This window comes from Beta vulgaris, chromosome 4, assembly GCF_026745355.1.
Source record: "Beta vulgaris subsp. vulgaris cultivar EL10 chromosome 4, EL10.2, whole genome shotgun sequence".
In the NCBI taxonomy this organism is placed as follows: Eukaryota; Viridiplantae; Streptophyta; class Magnoliopsida; order Caryophyllales; family Amaranthaceae; genus Beta; species Beta vulgaris.
Genome location: NC_079205.1, coordinates 65482508 through 65508346, shown reverse-complemented (window position 1 = coordinate 65508346; position 25839 = coordinate 65482508). Strand labels below are relative to the sequence as shown.

Sequence of the window (25839 nt, the reverse complement as noted above, 5' to 3'; positions counted from 1 at the left end):
TTGACGAGAAAATAGAGCACCCTCGCTAAAGCATATTAATAATATGTAGTATATATACATCTCTATTGGCCACCAATGTTAATCTAGAGTACCAAAAATGGCGCATGAGCCTAATTACAACAGCTAGCCATCCACTCGCAACAGGGTAGAGACATTTTTAATAAGAATAAACTACAAAAATAATAACTTAGTACGACTTCACTTTCAGTAAGGTTAGTCCTTGTTACGAGATGTACGATCTTTACGATGTCCACCGAGAATACGTGAGATCTGCAGACCTCTACTGAAAGCTTGGTTGAACAACATTCGGGTCTGGAATTCTGAGACAAATGGGAACCAGGCAAGGAAAGCCACAGGTGTAAACAACAGCAATCCCATTACAATTTCATACCCACGTGCAAGTGTCCGGACCGAACCCCAAAATCCGGCCTTGTGAACAACAGGTTTCAGGGCCTGGGCAATCTGAAAAGAAATTGAACCATCAAGAGATATTAAGATCTTCACCTTCCCCACCGGAGCGGGAGGAGTGGAGGGGGGAGGGGAGTTTGAAAATATAATTTATGGAACTAGACAAATAATAGATAGAGTTGGGTTATAACAATACTGAAAGACAGAAGTGCCATCAACCATTAATTATGGTTAGTGGGAAGTAGGGAAACCTCAGTTCTTTTCCCTATAGTTATGCCATGCACATAATATTTTGCTGGGAAGTAATGAAACCTCAGTCGTTTTCCCTATAGTTATGCTATGCACATAAGGGCCCAAGGGAACCTCAGTCCTTTTTTATACAGTTATGCACATAACATTTAGCTGAGATGACCTATTCTTATAGAAACTCTTAGGAGGTGTTTGACAATTGTTTGTATTAGTTGTTTAGGTTTGTTGTTTGACTGTTGGCTGTTTCTAAGTTTACGAAAATTCACTTCTTAGTGTTGGCTGTAGCTAGAAGTGAAAGCAAAAGCCAATACAAAAAGCAAGTAAAAGCAATTCCCACAATGTTTTTGGCTGTTTGACTATATAAAAAACCAAAAGCCAATGAGAAGGCCATCCACAAACCATTTACCAAACACCGCATAAGTTCTCTATTGCACATACCCTTGCCCTAGACAATAGTATAGCACTAATAATCAATCAGATAGCCTAGTGTTTGTTTTGCTAAAGTTATAGGAATAGATGAATACCCTTGAGCATTAAGAAAATTTTTACTGCAAACAAATTTAGTCAGGACTGGAAAACTCACCTGAAGTAGACCCCAGCCAGTGGGCATGAAAGCAAGGATGCAAACTATGATATCCTGTAATGTCATGCCTGGTAACACTATTAGTGTAACCAGGATACCAACAAACGTTAGGAAGATCAAGCCCTTGATGAGCCGAAATACCAGCTGAAAATCAGCACTGAATTTTCGACGTCCCACCGAAACAGTCTGAAACAAGTGAAGAGCATGTCATGCACTGAAGCAACAGCCAAACCAAATTATAGTAAACTGTGCAACGCTGTCAATTGTATCCCAGCAAACATCAATAAGAAATGCTCAAAACAAATTATTTCACATCATTTGCCCAAAACCATAAAAAAAGAAATGCTCAAAACAACCAGGTGAACAAGTTTAATTGTCTGTAAAGAAAGGTTCACAGACTGACACAAATTAAAATAGAATATATGATTATAATTGTCTGTAAATAACCATGAATGCTGTTGCCAAAAACAACCATGAACAAGTATGACAATTACCACGTTACAACCCAAAACATGAATAAACATGCCATATAAAATACTGGTATGTTTGGAGATCAAACTTACCTTCATTACAAATAATATTAACATGATCACCAACCATGATAACCCGTAGACCTGCAACACAGCTTTTATTAGGAAGACAGCACAGAAATTTGAAACGAAAATTATAGGACACAATATATACCAGGAAACTTCTCGTCTTTTCTGTGATCTTTAAGTGATACACAAGTCCATACTGATATATAAAGAACCGCAAAGATAGCAGTATCTCAGCAATGATTCCACGAATGCCAGAATGGCGAAGATGCTCCTGTTCCTCCTCCCACCATGATTCCCAACTCTTTTCTGGAGGCACACCAATGCCCCCTGTATTGCTTATCCATTTGTTCCAGTCGGTCCAATCATCGACAATCTTTTGCCACTCAAAGCCAGAAGGATTGAAAAGGAAGGGAGCAAATAACCACGTCCCCACCATGAACCACATTGATATGGTAATGAAGATATAAGCAATCGGACTTCTATATGTTTGACCAAAAATTTCATATACAATAAGTAATATCATAAGCTCAATCCCCTTCACAAAGTGGCTCCGAGAATAGAGTCTATAGTTGTCTGCAAATTTAGCATGAAAGACAACAAATCCTCGACCTGTAGACCTATATTTTGCACCTCCGTGAAGCAATGTCCTTCCATAGTAGTGAGTCTTGGTTCCCAGTGAAAATGTAAAGAATACTGGAGCAAGTTGTAGCTGCATCAGTATAAACTCACTTAGGGCAGTTCGGAAACCTCTTTCTAAACCAATTTCCATCAACATAGGCAATGCCATCAAGAACCCAATTTGAACAAAAGACTGAGAAGCCAGAGCAACTTGAAGTGGCTTATTATTCCGAAACCGTCGTTGACTGTTCAGCGCTTCCTCAAGACCACTAAGCACAAGGTAGAGACGTCCATAAAGAAATATATACACAGTAAGCACAGTAATCTGCCAAAAGGATGCAAGTGCAAAAGGTTAGGGGGCAACTATGTGTTTCAACTTTCAAGAGACAGCAAGATTCGATAGTTCCTATTTTCTATTTACACCGACAACCCTTTTTTCATAAAGAGAACAAATTCTAGGCATAGAAATCCTATTTTCTACTTCCTTTGTTCTTTATCTATTGCAACAATAGAGTTTTTACGCTTGCCAATAGAAAAATCACAAGAGATAGGGAAACGGTGGTGAATGAATAGTGTAAAAATCACATTGTTGCAATAGAAAAGAATGGAGGAAGTATTTCTCTATTTTATCTGACAATGAAATGTGAACTTACCAGGGTGCTAAAGTAGAAACCAACTGTAGTGAAATAGCATGACAACATTCGAAAGTAGTCAAAACGATGTCCCAGTCTGTATATATCGCGACTGACCGTCTGCTCTCCGTTGCCATTGGCTATCTTCGCCTCAAACATCGAAATCTGGTTAAGACCCACATCTCTTCCCTTCCCTACTTGTATGTACTCATGATGTGTAACATTTCCTCCTCGGAGGGTAGAATTAAATCCTATAAAAGCAATGTCATCACATAAGTCACATTTATGGCCACGGACACCCAATCAATTTGAAGTAACAAGTCATATTTCTTACCCGCAAATATATCCTCACTCAAATTGATAACCTTAGAAGCTTTACTGACACCACCTCTAGTAAGATGAAAAAGTCTATCAAAGACATCTGGATGACCATAGTGGAAGCGAACCCTGAGAAAATGCAAAGAGCAGAAAATATTGAAATTTCGGCTATTGCTGATCATTTAGCCTAGTAAATATTTCCCTAGTTTTTTACTCCCTGCGTTTCTTTTTAATTTATTCACTTCACTTTGGGGGAGAACTAAGAAAGAAGTACAAAAGCATTAGATAGAAACTGAAAAGATGGAGAGAGAAACTGAAAAGTAAGAGAGATAAAGTAAAAAGTGGGTTAAAAATATTTAAAAGTGGATGACATGGGTGGAAAAAGAGGAGAAAGTAGATGTGACATGTTACCATAAAATAGAAAAAGCAACGGTGTGTAGATTAAAAAGAAACAAACCAAAAAGGAAAGTGTATAAATTAAAAAGAAACGAAGGGAATATTAGTTTCAACACTTCGACTTTCATGGTTGCTACCATAACCCACAACTTTGACCATTAGAATCTTTAATTATAAGTTTAGTGAAAATTAAAGAAAGTTGATGCTCCTCTGTCTCTTGGATGCATTACAATGTCCAAAATCAACCTTGACCAAACAGTAATAATACCTTTAGGGAGAACGTCTTCTGACATTTTCCGGAAGGGAGGTTGAAATTCAAAAACACAAGGGGGAAAGGGAACATGCAAATCGGATTTAAGCATGAGAATTTAGTCAATCGACGTGCAAGTGCACACAGTCTTCCATTTCTAAATCATGCTTCGGTGGAAATTATTTCTCAACTTATAGATCGAGATGAGAGATAGAAAAAGAGAGTTGGTTGTGCGTGAGAAGGGGCTTACTTCAATGGATTTGCAAGCAATCTTTGGCCAATGGTTACGAAACTAGTTTCCTGATTTGACATGAACCATGCAAGAGATGAAACACTGCAACCAAGACAAACAAGCACTTAAAATATGATGATGAACAAATGAAATAAGCAAAAACAGAAAGAAAAGGAAAAAAAATCATGTGAAGAGCACCAACCTTCCAGTAAATATATGCTCTCTAAGGCCAAGAATCGTAGGATACCTAACACCACCATGCTTTTTCAGAAATTCCTGAAGCAGATTCCTCATTTTCAATGCTTCTTCCATGTAGTTGTCCTATAAATGGAGGGTAACCATATAAACAAAAGTGAGGGAAGCACCGAGGCAGAGATATCATAATCATCAATAACGGCAGAATTTTACTTGATTCATATCTATTGTTTGCAATCCTTCTCCACGGGTGAAAATTATTGCATGATTCTGATTTTCAGGTTTCCCTTCACCTAAGATTGGGGGCCCTGGTAGTTTTATACGATAGATGACCTGCACATAAAAGATTCAATCCATAATCCAAAGTAGAACGTCATTTATCTCACAGTATATTCATATCCACTTATTCAAGAATCTGGCAAAGCACATTTCAGCAAGAATAAAATTCTAACCTATGACACATAAAGTAAAACAGAAGGGTTCTGAAAAATTAATTTTTATCTTTGAATAATTGCATGTGAAAGAGATTACAAATGCCTCCAGTAACATAATACAAGGGGGTATAAAAAAAAATTACCTGATCTAGATTTTGCCCAGCCTCGTTTGAATTAGTAGACGACGCCAGAGCTGCTTTAGCAAGAGCAGAATAATATATCTTATTTGTCTTTTTGGACCCATCTTCACTACGCTCTTCAAGCTCATCAACATAGGCCACTCGAAGTGATGGATATCTATCATTAACAAAAAAAAAACTCCCCATCATTATCTCCAGTAATAAAATGAACTATGGGAGGCAGAAACCACCTATATGACAAAGTAGATATATAAGGCATTGCACACGCACGTCGTCATTAGCTTTAGGATATCTTGTGCACGCGGATCACCAGATCTTTTGTGTATACTGTATCGCTGACAAGATACCACGTACGTAAACTTCATGTCAGCAACAGCTTGACACAGCAATCTTTCACTCTGTGAGTTCTCTTCAGTGTTCAATTCAAGAGCCTTGTAGCCTTCCATTAACACTACAAAAAGCAAACTACAGTTAATATTCAAAAATATATTGGTTAAAAATTGATAACTTCACGTTCAAGTAAAGGACCCAGGGATCCAAGAGGCAAATAAATATTAAGGATTCTTTACATACCTTTATCATTTGCCATATCGAGGAAGGCTTGAAGCTCCAGAGCTTTTCGATAGTACATCATACCTCTAACTGCCATTTGTAGCAGTCAAGTAGTCAGAACACGGGACAGGAGTCAAACTTTATAGTTAAATCAATAAATACAGTTGCACATGTTACCATCGAGTCGATGATTCATGCCACACCATTACAAAGGCGAAACATGAAATCTAGACCAAGTATACATACCAGTTCGAGTTAAGGTCTGGCCTCTGTATGATGCCCAAAGCCGCAGATCTTCTTCCAGCTCTTCATTGTCTCTAAGCTCTTCTTCATTCTTGCAATTGACTCGCTCCAAAAAGTTTTCCCATTCATCTAATTGACATTGTCAGGGCATCATATGGTAAGCTCAAAGGAAGATACAACAACAACAAAAGAATCATATCAGAGCAGATATATATTGATCACAAAAGCAAGCAAGCAAGCCAAATAGACCTGGAAAAATCTTTTGTAGGTAGAATAGGATGGATACACCATCTTCATTTTGTGTTTCCAGAGCTTGTAGCGAGAAAAGAACCTCCTCTGTGTAGTATGGGGTCAAGACACTGTAATTACATAATTTCCATAGAGAGTCAGTGGACATTTCGAGTATCTGCACATTTATAATGACTAGTCATCTACATGGATCCATACGGCATTACATCAAACAAGGATAACCAACTTTCTATGATTATTGGATTATCAACAATAAATCAATTGTAGGCAGGGAAACCCGCTAGCATTTTGTGCAAGTATGTTTATGCAGAACTTCCTTTATGACTGAAAACCCTCTAGAAGTAGATAGAAGAACTACAGAAAAAATTAAATATAAATATAAATATAAGATACTAGGTTCGCTTTTGTTAATGGCAGGTTAAGGAAGTACAGAATATCCACATCAGTGCCAGAAAGGCACTCTTCTGAAATAGTATGCCACTTGACCACATAAACGAAAAAACTTCCCAAAAGTAACTTTCACAAGGTTGAAAAAAATATAAATCAACCTCATTGCCAGAAGTCTGAATAAAAGTGCCACATGACTACATAAAAAAACTTTCCAAAATTGCCATCACAAGAGTGACATTAAATTAATGAGGTAATGACTAGGAGATTATGAAAATAACAGACAAGCGATGCAGAGCCTTCAGCCTAGGATGGAAGTCTCACATAGAACAGGACCTTAAGGCTAAAAGAATATCTGATAAAGAACTCACAACATATGTAAAGAATAACAACCAGCCTGCTCTTCTTTCTCCATACATAAATCAAGTCATGGTACTTCAAAACAATCAAGATCCTTTATTAACATATCAACTAGAACTCTCCACACAGACACAAACAAGAAGTCAACATACTAAAGGATGGAGTCAAGATTAGTATTAGCAAAACACTCAAATAGAAGGGGTTAGTTGTTATTCTCACTAGTATAGAATAAGATCTATAAAATCTACTATGAGCACATTACACAGAAAGACAAGGTTCACAGGTATCTGTAGTTTGAAATGCCACTTGCAAACTATTAACCATTCAACACCACCAATGTTTTAAAGATAGCATGATGCTCATTATGTACATAAAAAAAAACTCTTATCGTTGATTAGATGACTCTACTTACGAGAAAGAAAGCATATTTCGGACTTTAGGTGGTGGGGGCATGTCCATAAAGAGTGAATTTGAAAAGAAAGAGAGTCGACGTCTAGCATCTAAGTTCGACGGAACATCCATGGCAGACTCCTTCACAGTAAGCAGCAGGTACAACCGTTTGATCTGCCAAGTCAAAAAAAGTCAAATTTCAGAACCACAAGTGCAAACCTATAGCACTTTTCGCGGGGTACAAATTCAAAAAGGTACCTTCTCCTTCCAAGCTTCTGTTATTGGTTCAATAGGAAAATTTATTGCTCCTTCTGATGCAAATAACTCAAAGGATGCCATTCCTGAATCCAATGACCCACCATGAATTGACTCTAGAACACTAGTGTCCTCCATTATATCATTTGTGACCACCTCTAACATGTCCTGAAAATAGAGAACAACTTGATCCTTGTCCTCCTTCTTGTTCTCTAACTGAAAAAACAAAATGATTACTTGAGCCTCGGAGAAGCAGAAAACAACCCAGTATTATAGCAAAATTTTAGACACGACATTAGCGCTTAGCAGTATATACTGACCAAGCATTTCATTAGCTTGACAAAATGGCCGTACAAGCTTGGAAGAGCACTCATCCTGTACTCAGTGACAAGGTCACCTTCTCCTATATGTTTCTCAACTTCAGCAAATATATTCTCTATAACACTGAAAAACATAATTTATAGCTCGTAAGTTTGTGGGATTTCAACCAATGCTTCAGAGAGGTAGGATTTTTTCTGTGCTTTACTAACTTACATTTTTTCAGGACCCCCTTTAACCATATGCTTTATAACACTTTTAAAAGAAGCGTAGCACTCATGCACGGCACATGGCATATAAGGATCAGCTGCAATTCTCTTAATTAATTCCCGGTCCTTCCCATTGCTATCTTTTGCCATATCTAGCGCTATAGGAATCTGCGAAGCACCAAAACGATCAGTAATTAGAAAAAGTATAGGCTATATACTACCATAGTCTAAAAGAACAAACACAAACCTTGCTTGCTAGTAAAAAAGGAGGCCATTGTATAAGGTCCATGTCACGATCAGCCCAGTAAGGAACTAGCAACAAGTCCTTTTCCCTGAATACATAGAACCATTAAACCACTGAACAGCAGTGACAAAACACCTCATAATTATATATATAGCAGTCGCACATCTAGTTCTCATTTTAAGAATATTCTCATTTGATCCTAAAACTAAATATATATAAACTTAAACCTCAAGTTCTATATACAAGATGAACTTTTCAGAAGCATGGAGAATGTCACAAAAGCATTCCACATCACAACTTCTATAATAAAACTTAAACCTCAAATTCTATATTAAGTTTTTATCCAAAAGGAAAACTATCATTAACATATCATCATACGACATCTACAACAAGCATTGTCCTTAAGTAAGAGATCATATACACACAAAGTTTAGAAAAGGGAAAATCAGAATTTGATTTTGAATAAACGACCTAAATATATTATATCATGTAAATTGAGTATAACTTGAATACATAATTCAAAATATTATATTTTTTTAATAACATTAGACGACGTTTGAAATATCATATAGCTATAGAACTGATAAGGGAAATTCCCAATGGTGACCTCGAACTTTTCGAATTTTCCATTGGTGACCCTCAATTTTTTTTATTCCTATTGGTAACCCTCAATTATTGTCCTAGTTTCAAATTCAATCAACTTTTCGTTAGAAATAATGTCTTGGTACACAAACCAAGGTGCTTCCGGTCATTTTTTGTCAAATTTGACCCTTAAGGGCCAAAATGACACTCAATCATGGAATTAAGACTCTCCCGTTCCGTTACAGAACGGCCGTTCTGTAACAGATTTTGGATTTGCCGTTCCGCGAAATCCCGTTACGGAACGCCATAATAAAATTCACTTACTTCTCGCCGCGTTGTCCGTTCCGTAACGCGAACTCGCTGCGTTAGAACGATTTTATCCCCGTTACATCCGTTCTTTTCAAAAATTGGACAAATTTTTTTTAAGATTTAATTATATAGTTGAGGAAACATGATATTCTATTAGATTTGATTATATTATGTTCTAATAATGCTTCATAAACTAAAAAAATGCATATAAGGTTAAAACATATTAATGTGAATTTTTTAAAAAATTCACGCCGCGTCGGCCGCGAAACGTTCTATTTCGCCGTTACAAGCCGTTCCCGCGACAACGCGACCGTTCCCGCGAACGCGAGCACGTTTTGTTTCCCTGCACTCAATTCCTTAGCCGACCAATATTTGGGCATAAAAACCAATTTAGACTTTAGATTTGACCCTTAAAAGCTAATATGACCCCTAAACTTTAACTGAGCAATATTTGCGGCATGCAAACCTTGACAATTTTCGAGCACGGAAACCGAGACATTTATTCTAATGAGAAGTTAACGAAACTAACGATTTTTTACTCTATAAGGTCACATTTGGGAATAAAACAATAATTGAGGGCGAGTGGGAATAAAAAAAACATAGGGCCACCAATGGGAAACTCGAAAAGTTTGAGGTCCTCATTGGGAATTAAGATAATGTATGTTCGAAAAGTTATGAAGCTTTATATGAACAATAATGTATGTTTATTTTTTATTTCTAACTTGTGCGTTGTAGCATATAACAATAAAGATATCATAGAATGATAAGTAAATTATAAATTATAATAGGATAGCCGAGTATGGTATTATAACAAACATATATCTATTGTTCAGCAATCACATATAATTGTGTCTTACCTATCACTAATAAGATCTTCTTCTCTGAAACTTGTGATAATCTGGTTCCACAACTGAGCAAATCGGGCAGCTTCTTTTTCTTTATTAGATGGAATCTGCAAATTCAACTAGCTTAGATGGGATTTCAGGGTATCTTAAGAACATGAACAAGAACAGTATTAGAGAAAACTAAACTTGGCACAAGTTATACTACATACTTTCTCTGTTTTTTTAGAAGCAACATTTGTCTTTATGGTGAGGGAATTACAATAATCAAATGTTGATCTAACAATAGGAAAAAATCTCTAGAACTGTAAACCTTCTAAAAAAGGAAACTCCGCCTCAAACAAGCAATGAACCAATAACTGCCCATGCTAATGGAAAAAGAAGCAGGCGCACCACCTTTGTTGCCTATCCTCACAAGCTTGGAGCAGACACTCAGTGTGCACAAGAGTGGACTTCTCATTATTTCTTGCTTTGCTTACAAAGATTAACTGATCAACATGACCAAAGTTAACACTCGCCATGTGTTTCCAAACCTACTCACGTGTTTGACATGTTGGACTTGCACGCTAAAGTCTTAACAGCTACCTAAAGTATGAAATGCAAATTATCGCCTACGATTAACGCCACAAGTTGCTGAATAGCTGCATTGTTTCTATTTTAGGATATTATTCATCATGGCCCGAGGAAAGCTAACAAAACTGTTACTAACTAGCGCTAAAGTTCCACAAATTTTGGGAAACTTGGCGCGGAATTGAAGAGTGTATTATAAATATTTTGCAACGTCTCTGAATCTCAAAACACTTTGATTCACAGAAACTTGTTTAATCAATATTTTTAGTGTCATATACATCTAGGGAGACCAGATTTAAACCTCATTATGGTCGAACCTGGAGTGTATGTCTGCTCTTTGTTTGAGCACTGTGTTTAATAAGCGACAAACACTGTGTTTGATAAGTGACAAACACTGTGTTTGATAAGCGACAAAATACTTAGAGAGCCAGGGAGGAGTTTCACTGGGGCTATGCACTATAAGGAATGGGAGGAACTACTACCAGACTTAGCAGTCAAAAGTAGGTTTACACAGGTCCTCTATGGTTCTATGTTCCCACTTCCCCCCAGTGGTAATACTTTTTAACTTTCACTTAACAGAGTCATTGTTTGCCTAATGGATGCATTTCAGTTAAGAGGCCTGACGTAGCAAATCCTTGGATAAATATAGCACTTGGTGCAGTTATTGCACTAAAAGAATTTTTCTTCTTTTCTAAAAGTATGGAATCACATGGATGAGGTAGAATCTCCAGAAAAGGAAGATTAATGATTCATATAGATCGCGTAATGGGAAATGCTTCCAATTTTCCATTTTCAATAGTGAACTGAAGTACGTAGATGTTTTACAAAACATTACTGAGCTCTCAGCTCCACAATTAAGGTCCCCGAAATAATTTGGCCGCTCTCAGCTCCACAGTTACTAAATCAAGGATCGGCAGGAACTGGGCAACAATAAGGCAGTGTCGATTACATGGCCACATGAACTCCTTTCAGAAAATAACTATTGAGATCCGTGTGAAGCATGCATCTTCCAATTATAGACTAAAAAGAAACAAGCAGTAACATAGCTAAAAATCAATAGCTTACATCAGGAAATCGTCGAGAGAAAGTGGCCTTCAATCCTTTTTTCTTATGTTCAGTTTTCTCTGCTGGCATGAGACGTGCATTAAAAGCACCAGGTAATGACTGAAACCGGGATCTTAACATGCCCAAAGTACGGATCTGAGCGCAAAATATATATAAAAATATAAGTTAAAAGAAGTCGGAAATAGGAAGGGTGGGGGGTGGGGGTGGGGGAGCAAACAACATACTCCATCCATCCTAACAATACTTACCTCTCCAAGACGACGGAATGCACCATATATACCTCCAAACAATGTGGAGAATATAGCATACCAGATCTGGGTATCCATGAAATATACCTGCAAAACAAACCATAGAATTACAAGTACTGTTCCAGTAAAACAATCATCAGAAATCATGGAAACATAAAGGATAAGAAAGACATACAAGAATAATGGGGGCCCAAAGTGAAATGACAGCACCAATATTGCTCCGGGCTGCAAGAAACATCATGTAAAGTGTAAACAACCATGCCATCTCATAAAATAAATTCCATTTACTAAAAGAGCATGCCATGCTCATTACCTTGAGGGAAAAACTCATGCCATTTGAAACGTGTTATGTGAACTGACATGATGTCCTTTGTTGGAGCTACCAAAGGCTTTATCTACAAGACAAAATAGAGATGTATAAGTAGGTAGCAGAAACAGAAGTGAAAACTAAATATGCAGAACCAAGAACCACGTAAAGTTGTCAGTTGCAACAACAGGTAAGTATTTAATTAATGATTTGTATCAGATCATTCCAACTCTCATTAACTAGAAATTTGATTCTCTAGACATAAAATTTAGTTATGCGAAAGTAAATACAAAAGGATAAGCTGAACTACATTTAGGATTTAAGCTTAAAAAGGGTCAATCTTTTTCTTCTGAATTTAAGAAACACAACAAAAGTTAGCTACAAGGTGATATGCACCTCTATATAAAAGCTGAATGCCAACTTTGTTAATAGCAGGAGGACCCAAAACATCGTGTATCTGAAAATTTACAAATAAGACAAACATCAGCACATTAACCCAATAGAAATTTCACTTTTACTAAATAAACTTTCCTTACTTGAATAGAGAAAAGGCACTTTCATGCATTCCCCTCCCAACAAAAAGTCGTGCCTGCAATGTATCAGAGTTCAATATTAAAAAATCAGATGATTTTGGAGCCGACAGAAGGAGAGATATGTACAAGGAATAAGATTCGCATGGGCTACCTGTGACCACCACATCATCAGCATCACGATCTTGTAGTTGGACCTTTCAAGTAGAGACCGTATGGAAGGAAACAGAAAAAGCATGGCAGAGAGCATATTTGGTGATAGGTAGATAACAACAGCCAAAAAAAATAGTGAAGGTGAGTGTGCATTGCTCCCGAACCAACTTTTTATAGTTTGTGCAAATCCTGGAGGAGGATTGTCCCACGAATAAGCATAGGTCACAGGCAGGATTACCACCCACGCAGCAGCTGAGACAACCTTCAAAATGTATCTTAGCTTAACATGAAATGTCATGGTTCTTCTGGCTTTCCAACCAAGAACCACATCCAGCGCAGCTGAGAAATATAAAAAATACAGTTATACTAACATGGGTATCTGGACATAACTCCAAAACCAACAAGAGCATAACTATAAGCACCAGTGACTCCAGTCAAAATGCAATACCAACCTAAGATAAAAAAACTTCTGGAAAACATACTTGGTTGCAAACTACTTTGACAAAAAATAGAAGTGAGAGCAAGAAAGAAAGAGGCAAGTCTAAGAATTTAGAATAAGATTAGTATACTTGAGACATATGAGCTTTTCAAAATACAATAATAAACATAAAAGCAAGCACGGAATTAAATGTGGCACAAATTACCATGTCCAAGCGTTAATATCGAAGATGTTATGAAGATGCTCAGTACATTCTTGAAAACATTTGTTTCAAATATTGCACTAGGGTCGCCTGTGCCATTCCATGCAACAATAATCATAGCCTGAAAAGAATTATCAATGACTACATTATTTCAAAATCATATTGTCAATGCCTGTTGCCAGAAGAAGATATCAGAAGAGAGTGGTCACCTGTAGAGCCAATATAAAAAAGCTCCACATTCTGTCAAAGCTTCTGAATATGTGCCAAAACGATCGGATTTCAACAAAGTTAACTTTTCCAGTCCAACGATCCCCAGCTTTGCTTTCCTGAAATTCAAACAGTTTTTCAATAACATTCTACATTATATTGCAATCATAAAGTGGCATCAACAAGCTCTACTCCCAGATTCAATCAGCGGCATTAGGCTTTCTAGCAGTTCACGTACAATATGAGAATAATTCAAGTTCACTCATTCCAGATATTCCAGGGTATCAAGCACCCCCTTTCGTAGAGCAAGTATTAAGTATGAACTACAGACTTGTCTTGCAGTCATCCACTGGCACTGACAAGGTGACAAGCTCTACACCCAGCTTCAATCAGCGGATTTAGGCTAATTAGCAATTCAGCAGTACAGCATGAGAGTAACTTATGTTTACTACTCATTCCAAATATTCTAAAGTTTTAAGCACCCCCTCTCTTTGAGAAAGTATGAAGCATAAACTAGAGTTGTCTTGCAAACATAGCAAATTTAGGCTGTAGCAATTCAGCAGTACAGCATAAGGATGGTTCAAGTTATCACAAATAAAAATTTTGTAAGGTTCCAGTCAGAAAAAAAGACGTTTTAGAGTTTGAAACACCCCCTTTCCTATACCATGTATGAAGCATAAACTACAATGTAGCTATCGCCCTTGGAAAAAAAAGCAAACTATTAGACTCACTATTCAACCAATAGATGGAATGGCAATCAGATACAATAGCTGCTTCGTATTTTCTACAACAGGACCAACACCTGAATATCCACTATTTTCTACATTGTATTTTACCCTATATTCACTAATGCTTCTACATTGTTTATGTTACAATAACAAAAACAATTCAACTACACCAAAAAAACAGATTTACAATCAACAACTAGCACTAGTCTATTATCCTTTCATTTTCTCGACTGCATGGGAAACACTAACATCAGAGTTTACAAACTGTCTGAGAAAAGCTTCTGATCTGCAATCAGTAAAATACACTTCTCTGATAACCTTTATATTCTTAAGAGTGAAGCGATAATATGGGACTGAGGAAATTGAGATTTCCACAAATAAGCCAGAGAACGGACAGAAAAGTCATTAAGCCAAAAAAATCCCTTCATCAAACATCCAACATGTAACAAATAATTTTGAAAACCATTAAATCATTTTCAACATGGCTACATCAATTACAAAACGAACAAATGTCTTACTCCAACTTTATCTTGGTGAAGCTGTTGAACGGACATACAAAAGAAGTCTGCATCAATCCGCATTGGCCAGCCCAACCGGAAGCAATCAACCGACCTGCAATTTGAAAGAAAAAAAGAGAGATAAGTTGTATATCAAGTAGTATGAAAAATACAAAGGAAAAAGTGCAGAAACCACATACCAAAAGTATTCATTCAAATCATCGTAGTTTCTCCACTGCGAATGTTTTGATTTTCCTTTTTTGCTACTTTCAGCTTCCTGTGAAGCGTATAGGTCACCGCATTAAACATAGTTAATATAGCAAAGTATAAATATTTAGCAATAATCAATTGAAACATGGATCATAGTCAAATACCCGTCTTATGACATCATAAATAGGTGTGACAACTTTTCTCAAAAAGACCTCTTCTTCACCACCGTATGCTGGCATCACATTCTCACCCGTCCTGGGACTGACATTTCCAGCAAGCATCCCATAAAGTTCAAATGCCATCTATACAAGAGCAGAACAGCAAAATTTAAAATTCAATTAATGTTCTCTCACCAAGCCAATTAAATCCAGCCAAAGTTCACAAACTCAGCAAGCCTGCCATAAAGTTCATCTCTCAACATAATGTAACACAGACAAAGTGTGGAAAGGAAGTAGTATATTTAATTGTCAGTTTCCCTTCATAGCTATAAGGGTGCTCTAATCTACTAAAGAGGAAAGAAACATTTTAAACGAAAGCACAAGGCAAAGGAGCGGAGGTAGATCTGGGAGCCAACCGGTTATTAAGGTGAGTTAGCAGCAACAAGCTGCATATATACATCACTGACTATTAGAAACTAAACTTAACTGCACAAAAATAAGAAAAAGAAAAACTAGATCCCTGGTCCGGAAAAACATTTGGCTAACATAATAAGGTAGGTGGATTGCTTACACATTAATAAATATTTAATTCATAGAATGTTAAATCACACCATCCTTCAAAAATATCTCATATTCTCTCATTCACTTTCCTATTAAGAGTAGCTTTTCTGTAACTTCCATTTTTTCCAGTATAAGTTCTGCCTCCTTTTTTTTCACAATATATACAAAACAAAGTATTTAAGAACCACCACCCTCAAAAGGCATGCATCTTGCTCTCCCTTAGGGTGTTTCTCCATGTAATTAGATTTGATTCCATGACTTCAAGCTTATATACTAAAGTCTTAACCACTAAACCAAGTTATATTTGGTGTTATCATTTTCTAAGAAAAATATTAACCACTAAACAAAGTATTTTTTTAAAAACAATTACCCGGACAATCTAGGGTCCCAACCCTTCCTAGCCCACCTTCATAACTCAGTGCGATCCTTTATTCGGTTTACGCATTTCCATTAGCAACAGAAATACCAATACTGCAATTTGTAACGCAGGCGCACCATAGGATAGCAAAACTAAATTCCCTTAATTTATACAACACCACCAAATCAATGGATGCACACATATTTTCGTTGCGACAAAATAATTTATCAACTTACAATGCCCAAACAGTAAAGTAATAGTTCCACACAACAAAGAAACATTCTGAAAGTGGTGGGCATGTGATTCACCAAACCATCCAAATTTTCGGAATCAATTTGTTCATGCTTATTGCTAAAGTGATCCAGGAACTAGATCTTAAGTGTTATCCAAGTTAGAGCCAAACAGACCTCTAGAATTATGCATGCAGGCGCCAGCATCAGCCTAAAACAGATACTTGAGATCATATGACAGAACAAACAGAAAACACCTTTTTATGATTCTATTCAAGCTTGAATAGGTAATATTCACTTCTAATCATATTGCACAGAGGACCAAATCTGAGAATGAAACAGACACAAGAGTTTGATGGTTCAGAAGCATACATGGTGATAAATATAGCATAGACATTCTGGCATAAATCTCAGATTTGCAGCTTCTCCCCATATAAGGAGATACAGACCCATGTACAATAGTTTACGTTGCTGCACTTCTTGCTGTATTGTTGGCAGCCTGTATTATATGAAAGCAATTAGCCACTAACTTTAAATAAAGCAAGAGCAAGAGAATAGCAACTATCAAAACGAAAAAAAAAGAAGAGAGAATAGCACCCCAACCCCCCGTTAGAATGCTACAAAGACGTTACAAGGATCACGAATTTGACTACTAGAAACAACAATGAACAATCTTCTACGCGTGATACGCTTTCCCAAAAGCAATATTCCGACCCTTACTTTGAGCACGGATTACACGGAATTCACTCTCGAAATACAAAGAAGAAATAAAGATGATCACACTCACTATGATAATCGTTAAATGAGAATAAGTGTGAAAGAATTTGATGTGATGAACAATGAACTTGTGCTTTTCAATAGAGAGAGTTTTCTCTTGTTGTTTTCATAAACATGTATAGAATCATGAATAAGAGTCATTGAAACACGGGAACATTTGGTACTATATGACAAATAACCGTCACTAACCAACCGAAGAGACGTGAAAATAAGCCAGGGCAGAAGCTCCTCCTCTGGAGCGGGAGCTCCTCGCGCTCTTTTGTCAATTTTCGCGTTCTTTAAATCCCTGCCAAATCTGATCACTCGCTCTAAACCGAGAAAATGCTCCTTCATTAATGTATTCATACATTAATGAACTCTATAACTCATGTTGATTCGAATCACACCAACATAACCAATGTGACTCAAAACCACGTGACATGAAAACAATACATCTAATACTCTAAATCTCCAACACCCCCCCCAGAAAGAAACCCATAAATGCTCGGTCAGGAGTGCACAATAAATGTGGCATTATATAAGTATTACACCAAAACCATAAAAAAATTCTAGCAAGATACTAAATGGCTCATGTATCAGACAGACATATCACAGTAGATTGAGATCAAAAAACTGACCAGAGGCTACTCTTGCGATCCAAGTACTTGCACCATTTCTTATAGCTCTTGAAGAGCTTTTTCATCACTTCTGTCAATGCACGTTCATCCAACTGAAACCATATGATTTTGTTAAAGATATCTAGAGGGAACAGATGGTTTGTACATACTAGAGCTAACATATAGCAATATTGTTGAGTGGTCAATGCACTCACTCACGGACAATACAATGATTTCAATCAAAAATTATCCAGAAAAAAGACAAGCAATGAGAAGTTAAAGGATGACAAAAATCAAACTAAACAAACAATAATAACAAGAGAAGTTTCCAGAAAGGAAATTCGGTTGGAATTACAGAGTTGAGAATTAAAAATCACCTTTGGTTGCTGATCGGGCTTTGGAAATTGTCGTATATGAACATTGGCAAGCAATAAAATGAGGTGCTCTCTTTGATTTGCCACATTATCTTTCTGCATGTCAAATTGCATCAACAATGAATTTCCTTGAATTAGGAGTATTATTAGAGCAACCAAACTCTTCACATGGTTCACCAACAGAGAATTGAGAGAAAGAATAGTTGGATAATATTGAACAAAGAAGAAAAGGAAGCACCTGAAATCCAAACATCGCTTGGAGCCAATCCAATATGTCTTCATCTTGCTTTTTCTTGTAGTCCTTAGGCCAAGGAAGGCCTCGAGTATTACGTAGGGCGACCATTGCAGCTTGGATCTGAAAGGTCGATATCCTTTTAAAAGGTTCCGAAAGAGCAGCACAATCTCCAAACATGTATAAGAAAGATGAGTGTCACAGCCAAGATGTACCTCTGGGTATCTCATAATTGCCTGATTTGCACTATCCGGATCAAGAGGAAGAATATTGTATGGGGCATAAATTTCAGTTTTCTCAGCTACTTTATTGTGTGTATCCAAGATCTGCAATATGCAAACCCTAAAGAAGTTAACCCAACGGAATAGCATAAACATTAATAGTACCACTGAGAGAGAGTAGCAAAATATGTGTATCAATCAAGACATGCCTATCAAGTATGAATTCATCTCACCTCACGATCAACTTCCATGGCCTGCGTCAAGTTAACAGCCTTCAACACCTCAAAGAGTACGTTAGCAGTTTGATACGCCTTTGTGAGCTGAGCACTGAACATAGAATTGTTTGTTAAGGCTGCAACAAAACAGCAGCAGATAAACACTTGCAAATTATTCTACCAGTGTCTTTTTACCAGTATAACCAACTCACCGGTCAGCCTTATCCGCTGCATTCTGCAATGCCTGAATATATTTCTTGTAGTAATGCTGATAAAAACTTTGCATTTCCCGAGCATCACTCTTTTTAACTCTCCCCATCAATGTTGGATCATTTTCCTGCAGGGATGAAAGTTATCAGAACAAGCCAAATAAACCTAAAACACATTGAATCTGACAAGTAACTTATTTCCCAAAATGAAGTCATATGCAGCAATAACAGAAACAGTCGCATATTACAAGAGACAATCACACGGAAAATGACTAATTAATCCCTATAAACTTACACCACAAAGATAGATTAGTAGCTAAGGGGGTAAAGGATTTGCGCAAACTCTAACAGAAAAGTACCAAGAAGAATTAAGCAAAGACAAACAAATAACATATGACATCTTCATAAGAATGTTATCACAATGCAACACAAAGAGAAGGAAAGCTACATCTAGAAGGAAAGCACATGCATCCAGATGCTTTCCACCAGACCATTTCACGCCTGCGACCAACGTACATAAATTCAGACTAAGCTTGAGATGCCTCCATGGAGCATGGAAACTTCTCTATCGCATTGAGTAAATCAGATCAATCATAAATTATTGATGTCATATATATATAACTGTCCCACCAGCAATTAATATGCTGGGACAAAATCCATAAAAATAAACACATATATTAGATTAGTAAAAGATGCAAAACCTTTTCTAGCCTTTGGAGAAGTGCAGTTTTGAATTGACGGACACCACGACCACTGGAAGTTGGATCTAACCGATGTGCTTTCTCAAATGCATAGAACCGACCTACAAGCCACAAATTGTTACGAAATCTCAAATTGTATTAAAAATCAGTACACACGAAGGTAAAGAGTCAAAGAAACAAAAGGTAAAGGGAAATTGGGGGACAACAGAATAAATTAGTCCCTTTATCCTGAATGTATGTCAACCTCCCAAAATGTCAAGAAGAATATGTCAAAGAGAAATGGCAAGGAGAAAACAAGGACATCATATTATGCCATTTAACAAAGGATATTATCTTCGGGGGCAAGATATCTAACAAGGAATTTGACCTCTGCTTAGGAATGTTTGGGTAGAAAAAATGGAGTTTAGTGAAAAAGAAATCTCAAAAGCAGTTTCAGCTCAACCCTTTAAAACAATGAGCCATTGCACTTTCCAGAAACAAATCAACAAAGATATGACATCTGAACTAGCAATTCTCCACCAGGTTCGTGAATCGTGAATTTGTCATACAGAGTAGAACTTCGAGAGAGAGGGACATCAAATTCCCAGGTCTTCAATATATAGTACTTGTAAGATTTTGATCAAAGAGAGGCAACAGTTAATGTTTATGATAAAGTCTAGCAGCTGTGTCCTTCGGACTCTTTCAAGCCATGTCAAAGACCACAAGGTCAACCTCAAAGTTCAAGTACCAACAACAGTTGGACACTCCCAACTAGACCAACTAAGAAACAACCATCCATTAAAGGTAGTTGGTTGAGCACTTTAGACATCTTGGGAGAACAGTCGGTCCAAACCCACAGATACAACACTTCACCTTTTCACACACCTCAGCATTACTAACATCAGTGACAATTTCTATTATACACACGAGTGTATCATAAACATGACACTAAAGGTTATTTTCCTGCTCATTGGAAGAAACACAAAAAAGCAGAATGACATAACTCCAAATCAGCAAACAATCACCTTAGGTGTCCCATGCGCACAATATACCATGTACATGCATTCATATCTGTGTATTATATTGACAGCAAAACATATACATTTACCCTAAAACAAAAGGCATGAAAATGGAAACATACATAAATAAGCAACTCTAGGATTATGCTTTTCAACTTCATTGGCAACACGAAGAATCGGAGCAATCTCATTAAGAGAAGACGGAACAATCTCACTGTCGAATGCCGTTTCGCCAAGATTCCCCGCCGTTTGAGTCCTCATCAACCGCCTTGCAGGCGCTTGATCAGAACCTCCTCCTCTCGAAGTCGACGGCGACGACATCTTTCCAACAATTCAATTCCCTGCCAAAACATACAAAAAAAAACTCAAATATTTCAAAATCAAACCATTTTTCACTCAAATTGAATCACTGAATTTCCAGAACACCAAAAATTTTCAAACAAAAATAAAGTAGCTGAAGAGAGAAATATCACAAAATCAAACCATCTTTCACTCAAATTGAATCACTAAATGTCTAAATTTCCACAACACCAAAGAAAAAAAAAAAAAAATATCTGAAGAGAGAGAAATCATGCTTAAACTACTAATCTAGTAAAAGCAACATGCATCAAGCTAGATATACTAAAATTAATCCAGAAAAAAATAATCAACCTCGTTTAATTTCAATTCAACTAAAAAACACAAAAATAAACAATCAAACAAAAAACAAAAGTAGATGAAGAGAGAGAAAGTAGTACCAGTAGAGAGAAGAATGAAGCTAAAACAGCAGCATCGAAGCTTAGGTATGAAAATGGAGGAGAGAGAAAAAGCGAAAACACAAAAAAACAGTGTGACCTAGGAGAGAGAAAATAGTAGAAAAGAGAAAAAAAAGAGGGAAAAAGTTTGAGGTACTTAAGGAGTAAGGAAAATAAAGCAATGGAGGAAGAAAGAAAGAGAGCATTTACAGTAAGCAGCAGAAAACAAACAGTGTATGAAGAAAGAAAATAATAATATTATAATAGTACTTGTTCAGTGATATTGATCTTTGGATTTTACTGAAAGTGGGTCCCGTAATTTCTGCAACTTAAGGAATTTACTGTTTTGCCCTGGGGATTTTGTGATGTTAGAGGGTACAAAGTGGGAAATTTGTGGCGGGGGTGAGGGTAATTTTGGAAGTTTGATTCGAATTTCAAAAAAGTAAAAAGATTCGTGGGGGGTAAAAAAGTAGCCGTTTTGACTGTGTTTGTTTGGCATTTTTGTCCCTGAAAATATTTGATTGGTTTTGCTTTTAAAACTTAGCTATTAGACTCGGGTTATGTACCGGGTAGGAAGAAATTTCATTTATTAATATAATACTTTATGATTATAACACTGAATACAATTTAGCTTAGTGGTTAAAACTTTAGTATATGTACTTGAAGTTTCGGGATCAAAATCTATACTATTCAATTTCTTAATTTTTTTTATTGTACATGGATTACATGAACTAAAACTCCAGTATTTGAGTTTGGACATTATTGGGTTGATACTGTTTTTCGAATTTGATACGCATTTTTTTTCATTCCCCTCAAAATATATTGAGGAAAACTCGATATTTGAAAGGTACAAATATGATAATATGGACACTTAAAGCATGATTAAAAGTTGGTTTAGATGGTAATTATGTCATGTATAATATCAAGAGGTTACGGAGTTTCAAATCTTGTTACAAGCTAATTTTACTTTTGTTAATTGACATGACTTATGTATACATTGGACAATTCTAGTGGAGTAACAGATGCTCTGTGTCATGTGACGTGTATATATTGTCACGTACACCTTTTAATATATTTGTATAGATGTAACGTAATGAGGGGTATATTAGTAAATAAAGAGTTCGAGCCCCACGCATGTTTGGGCAGAAGCATAAAAAGGAAAAAGATAGGGGTATATTGGTAATTGTACAGTGTATTTATTCTGTTTATGTACCTTAAGTAGAAGTTTAGCAGAGATAATTGTCTGATGTTTAATGTTTAATTAATTGTTAAATTTGGAGTGCCCAGATTGCATGCAGAAGGTGGGGCCCAATAGTAGAGGCTCCCAAATCAAAATGAGTAAAGCTATGAATGAATGACCCAACCACTTGCGTTACCCAATCAAACACCCCATCTTCTTTTATCTTGTACAGTTCCAACTCAGTTCGAATCCTTATTCTAATAATATATTCCCTATTGAATTTTATTAGTTTACCTTTTTTTTTTTGCACAACTTTTAGGAGAAATAATATTGTGGAACATCGAAAAAAAGAGAAATTATTAATTTAGATTAAAGTGAAATGTATGTGTGGTGGAAAGTTAATGGTCTCATTCCAAAATATAAATAAAATAAATAGATAAACTAATAAGAGACGTCTCAAAAAGGAATACGGATAAACTAATAAAGACCAAAGGTAGTATTAGAAAGTTTACATGTGTTGGTAGTGGGTCTTTGAACCTGTTGTTTTCTAAGGTGTTTAGTCTTGTAAGAGCAACTCCAATGGTAGAGGCAAAATGAAAATTGTCTTTGAGTGCCGCATAGATTTATCTAGCTAACTCCATTTTAAGCCAAACCCCCCCCCCCAATGGTTAACCAATATGAGTAGGTCCCACTTGAAGTAAGATAGTATTTTTTTTAGAAAAAGAGTATAGAAATTGTTCACCAAAATTCTCACATGTGTCCACAACTTTACCTCAAGCAAATTGGCTTAGTCAAACTACATTGGCTAGCAAATGAAATTTTAGCTATTCACTTCAATGATTGGGTTAATTGCTTAACTTTTTATTTACTTGCTTATTCGCTCTCTCTTCAAACATATATAGACATCTCATCGACGCAGACGAGTCATTGGGGTTATGGCGTAGTTGAATCCACCAGTCATGCTTTGTTTGAATGTTCGTGAGTTATTGAATTATGGGAGGATCTTGAGTGTGCTGCTCTTTGCGCAAAGTTAGTTCATCTCTTTTTGTGTGTTTTGGTGGCAAGTTGGCGTCGACGTAAGATTAATTGTACTCATTAGATTATTGAATTATAGAAGACTTTTTTACTAAAAAGAATAAGCGAAAAAATAAGTCAGATTATAATCGAAGTCGGATGTTCGAATTTTAAGTCGGATACTCTGATTCAAATTCGGATTTTTCAAATTAAAACTCGGGTTTAAAATCCGACATCTTGTGGGGTCGAAGTCGGATGCATAATCCGGTCCAAGTCTAACCCGTTGTCATCCCTACTACAGTGACACGTGTTATTCTTTTAATGAAAAATTTATATTCTAAATCCCTTGTAAGATATTATCAGGAAAAATCTATTGAAAATAAGCTATATTCTTGATCAAAAAATCTTAGATTATCTCTTTAAATTACATTATATGAACTAATTTAGTTAAGATGACATATCGATTATGAAGATTGAACACTGAAATATCCAAGTATAATATATGTATTTTGAGCTAAACTTAGGCCAACAACTAGTATAAATAATTTTCCAAAAGTAAAACCTAATTAAAGAGAATACAACTTAAATTTAATACTTTATACAAGTTTTAAAAAATTCATACATGTTTAAGTAAACTATATATTCTGCTAGATGCGTCGGATCTCGTATAATAAGCGAAATGTCGATTTGGATTTCACTAAAGAGAGGTGTCTAGAATTGTCACTGTATACTTTTGCGGGTCGGATGCCGAATTTGGAGGGTTGTGCTCCACCGTGGTGAACTCATGTTGTTCAGAAGTTATAAGTAAATACATTTATTTTTGGATTTTTTAACTGGAATAATACAAACTTTGGGCCGTTTTCTCGCAATAATACAAATTTTTTATTATTTTTTAATAATACAAACTTTAGGCCAAAATTCCTCCAGTAGGTTAATACCGGTTGGTAACTTGTTGTAGGAGGTAACCAAGCTGACATGGCACCTCTAGGACACGTGTCTTTATTTGATTGGCTGATTTCTTAAATTTAGGAAAAAAAAATCAAAATTTTTCTTTTTTTTCTTTCTTCTACTGCTCCCCCCTTCATTCTCTTTCTCACTACCCCACCCCACCCCACCCCACCACCACCCCCACCGACGACCACCCTGACCCCAGACCCAGACCCCTCCCCCACCCCCTCCCCACCCCTAAACCACACGCACTCTTCGACAACCAACCCCCATTTTTGGCCCTTCCCCACCCCGAAACACACACGCACCCCTCCGACGACCATCACCTTCATCATATCTTCAACATCTCCAGTCAACTCCGACGCCATTCTCGATCGCTCAAACTCATATCCTCTCCCGCACAACAAGTCGAATCGTCGCAAACGCAAATCGAAGCGGAAGGAATCAAACCCTAACTCACCATCACCGCGCGAAATCAGTATGATCTTCGAAATTGGCGGTCATTTTGATATTATCGGCAAATGGGAGGAGGAGGAGACGTCATTGTTGTCGACGATTTCGCACAGTTACGCGAGGACGTTCGCGGTTTGTGAGTTGAGAGAAGAGAGTTTGAGGGTGGTGGTGGTGAGTTTGAGGTGGTAGTGAAGAATCGGTTCATGTGGCGGAGAAACCCTAAACCGTAGGGGTGGGTCTGTGAAAGTGGTTTCGTGGTGGTGAGTTTGAGACAGTTTCGTGGTGGGAGTTTGAGGTGGTTTCGTGGGTGGTGAGTTTGAGGCAGTTTCGTGGGTGGTGAGTTTGAGGCGGTTTTATGGTGGGGAGGGATGGTGATGGTGGACCTCATCTCTGGGGTGGGAGTGGGGTGGAGCTGTGGGAGGGGGTGGAGCTGTGGAGGTGAGGGTGGGGGAGGGGTGAGGTTGGAGCCGTGGAGGTGGGGGGAGGGGGTGGGAGTGGGTTTCACATTTTCAGTTGGTTGGCTAGGGGAAGGAGGAAGAGATTTTGGAGTTAAAAAAAAAATCTACCTGTTTTACAGGTTAATGGTCAACTTGACCTACTAAAGGAATTTTGGCCTAAAGTTTGTATTATTAAAAAATAATCAAAAGTTTGTATTATTGCTAGATAACGGCCCAAAGTTTGTATTATTCGAGTTAAAAAAGATAATATCTTTGCAAATGGAAGCAAATATGTACTCTAAAAGGAGTGCCTCCAATTAAGTGAACCTTATTCTTATACAGTTATATTATGC

At 36.9% G+C, this 25839-nt stretch overlaps 1 protein-coding gene across 1 annotated transcript; it reads right to left on the bottom strand.

Annotated features, from left to right (window-relative positions):
- LOC104889896 (callose synthase 3) lies at positions 1–21645 on the bottom strand. Its single transcript, XM_010675233.4, has 42 exons — positions 21458–21645; positions 20843–21061; positions 19723–19823; positions 19025–19149; positions 18831–18924; positions 18592–18702; positions 18383–18499; positions 18148–18240; positions 17792–17883; positions 16770–16896; positions 15255–15392; positions 15081–15157; positions 14902–14995; positions 13658–13774; positions 13452–13569; positions 12809–13146; positions 12661–12713; positions 12521–12581; positions 12131–12212; positions 11993–12042; positions 11818–11904; positions 11570–11704; positions 9950–10044; positions 8205–8289; positions 7965–8125; positions 7751–7874; positions 7434–7646; positions 7198–7349; positions 6039–6148; positions 5793–5918; positions 5568–5636; positions 5265–5445; positions 4998–5151; positions 4634–4753; positions 4428–4546; positions 4244–4327; positions 3364–3476; positions 3051–3280; positions 1925–2722; positions 1804–1854; positions 1241–1426; positions 1–462 (listed from the first exon to the last, which is right to left on the bottom strand). Exons 2-42 carry the CDS (start codon positions 21039–21041, stop codon positions 214–216), a joined length of 5829 nt encoding a protein of 1942 aa, XP_010673535.1. The 5' UTR covers positions 21042–21061; positions 21458–21645; the 3' UTR covers positions 1–213.
- Positions 21646–25839: the final 4194 nt, after the last annotated feature.

Coding starts and splice junctions, on each gene's coding strand:
- LOC104889896 (XM_010675233.4), bottom strand. CDS start 21,041: ATGTCGTCGCCGTCGACTTCGAGAGGAGGAGGTTCTGATCAAGCGCCT. Junction 13,147..13,451: donor GATATTAACGCTTGGACATG/GTAATTTGTGCC, acceptor TATATTTCTCAG/CTGCGCTGGATGTGGTTCTT. Junction 6,149..7,197: donor CGAAATATGCTTTCTTTCTC/GTAAGTAGAGTC, acceptor ATGTAATTACAG/TGTCTTGACCCCATACTACA.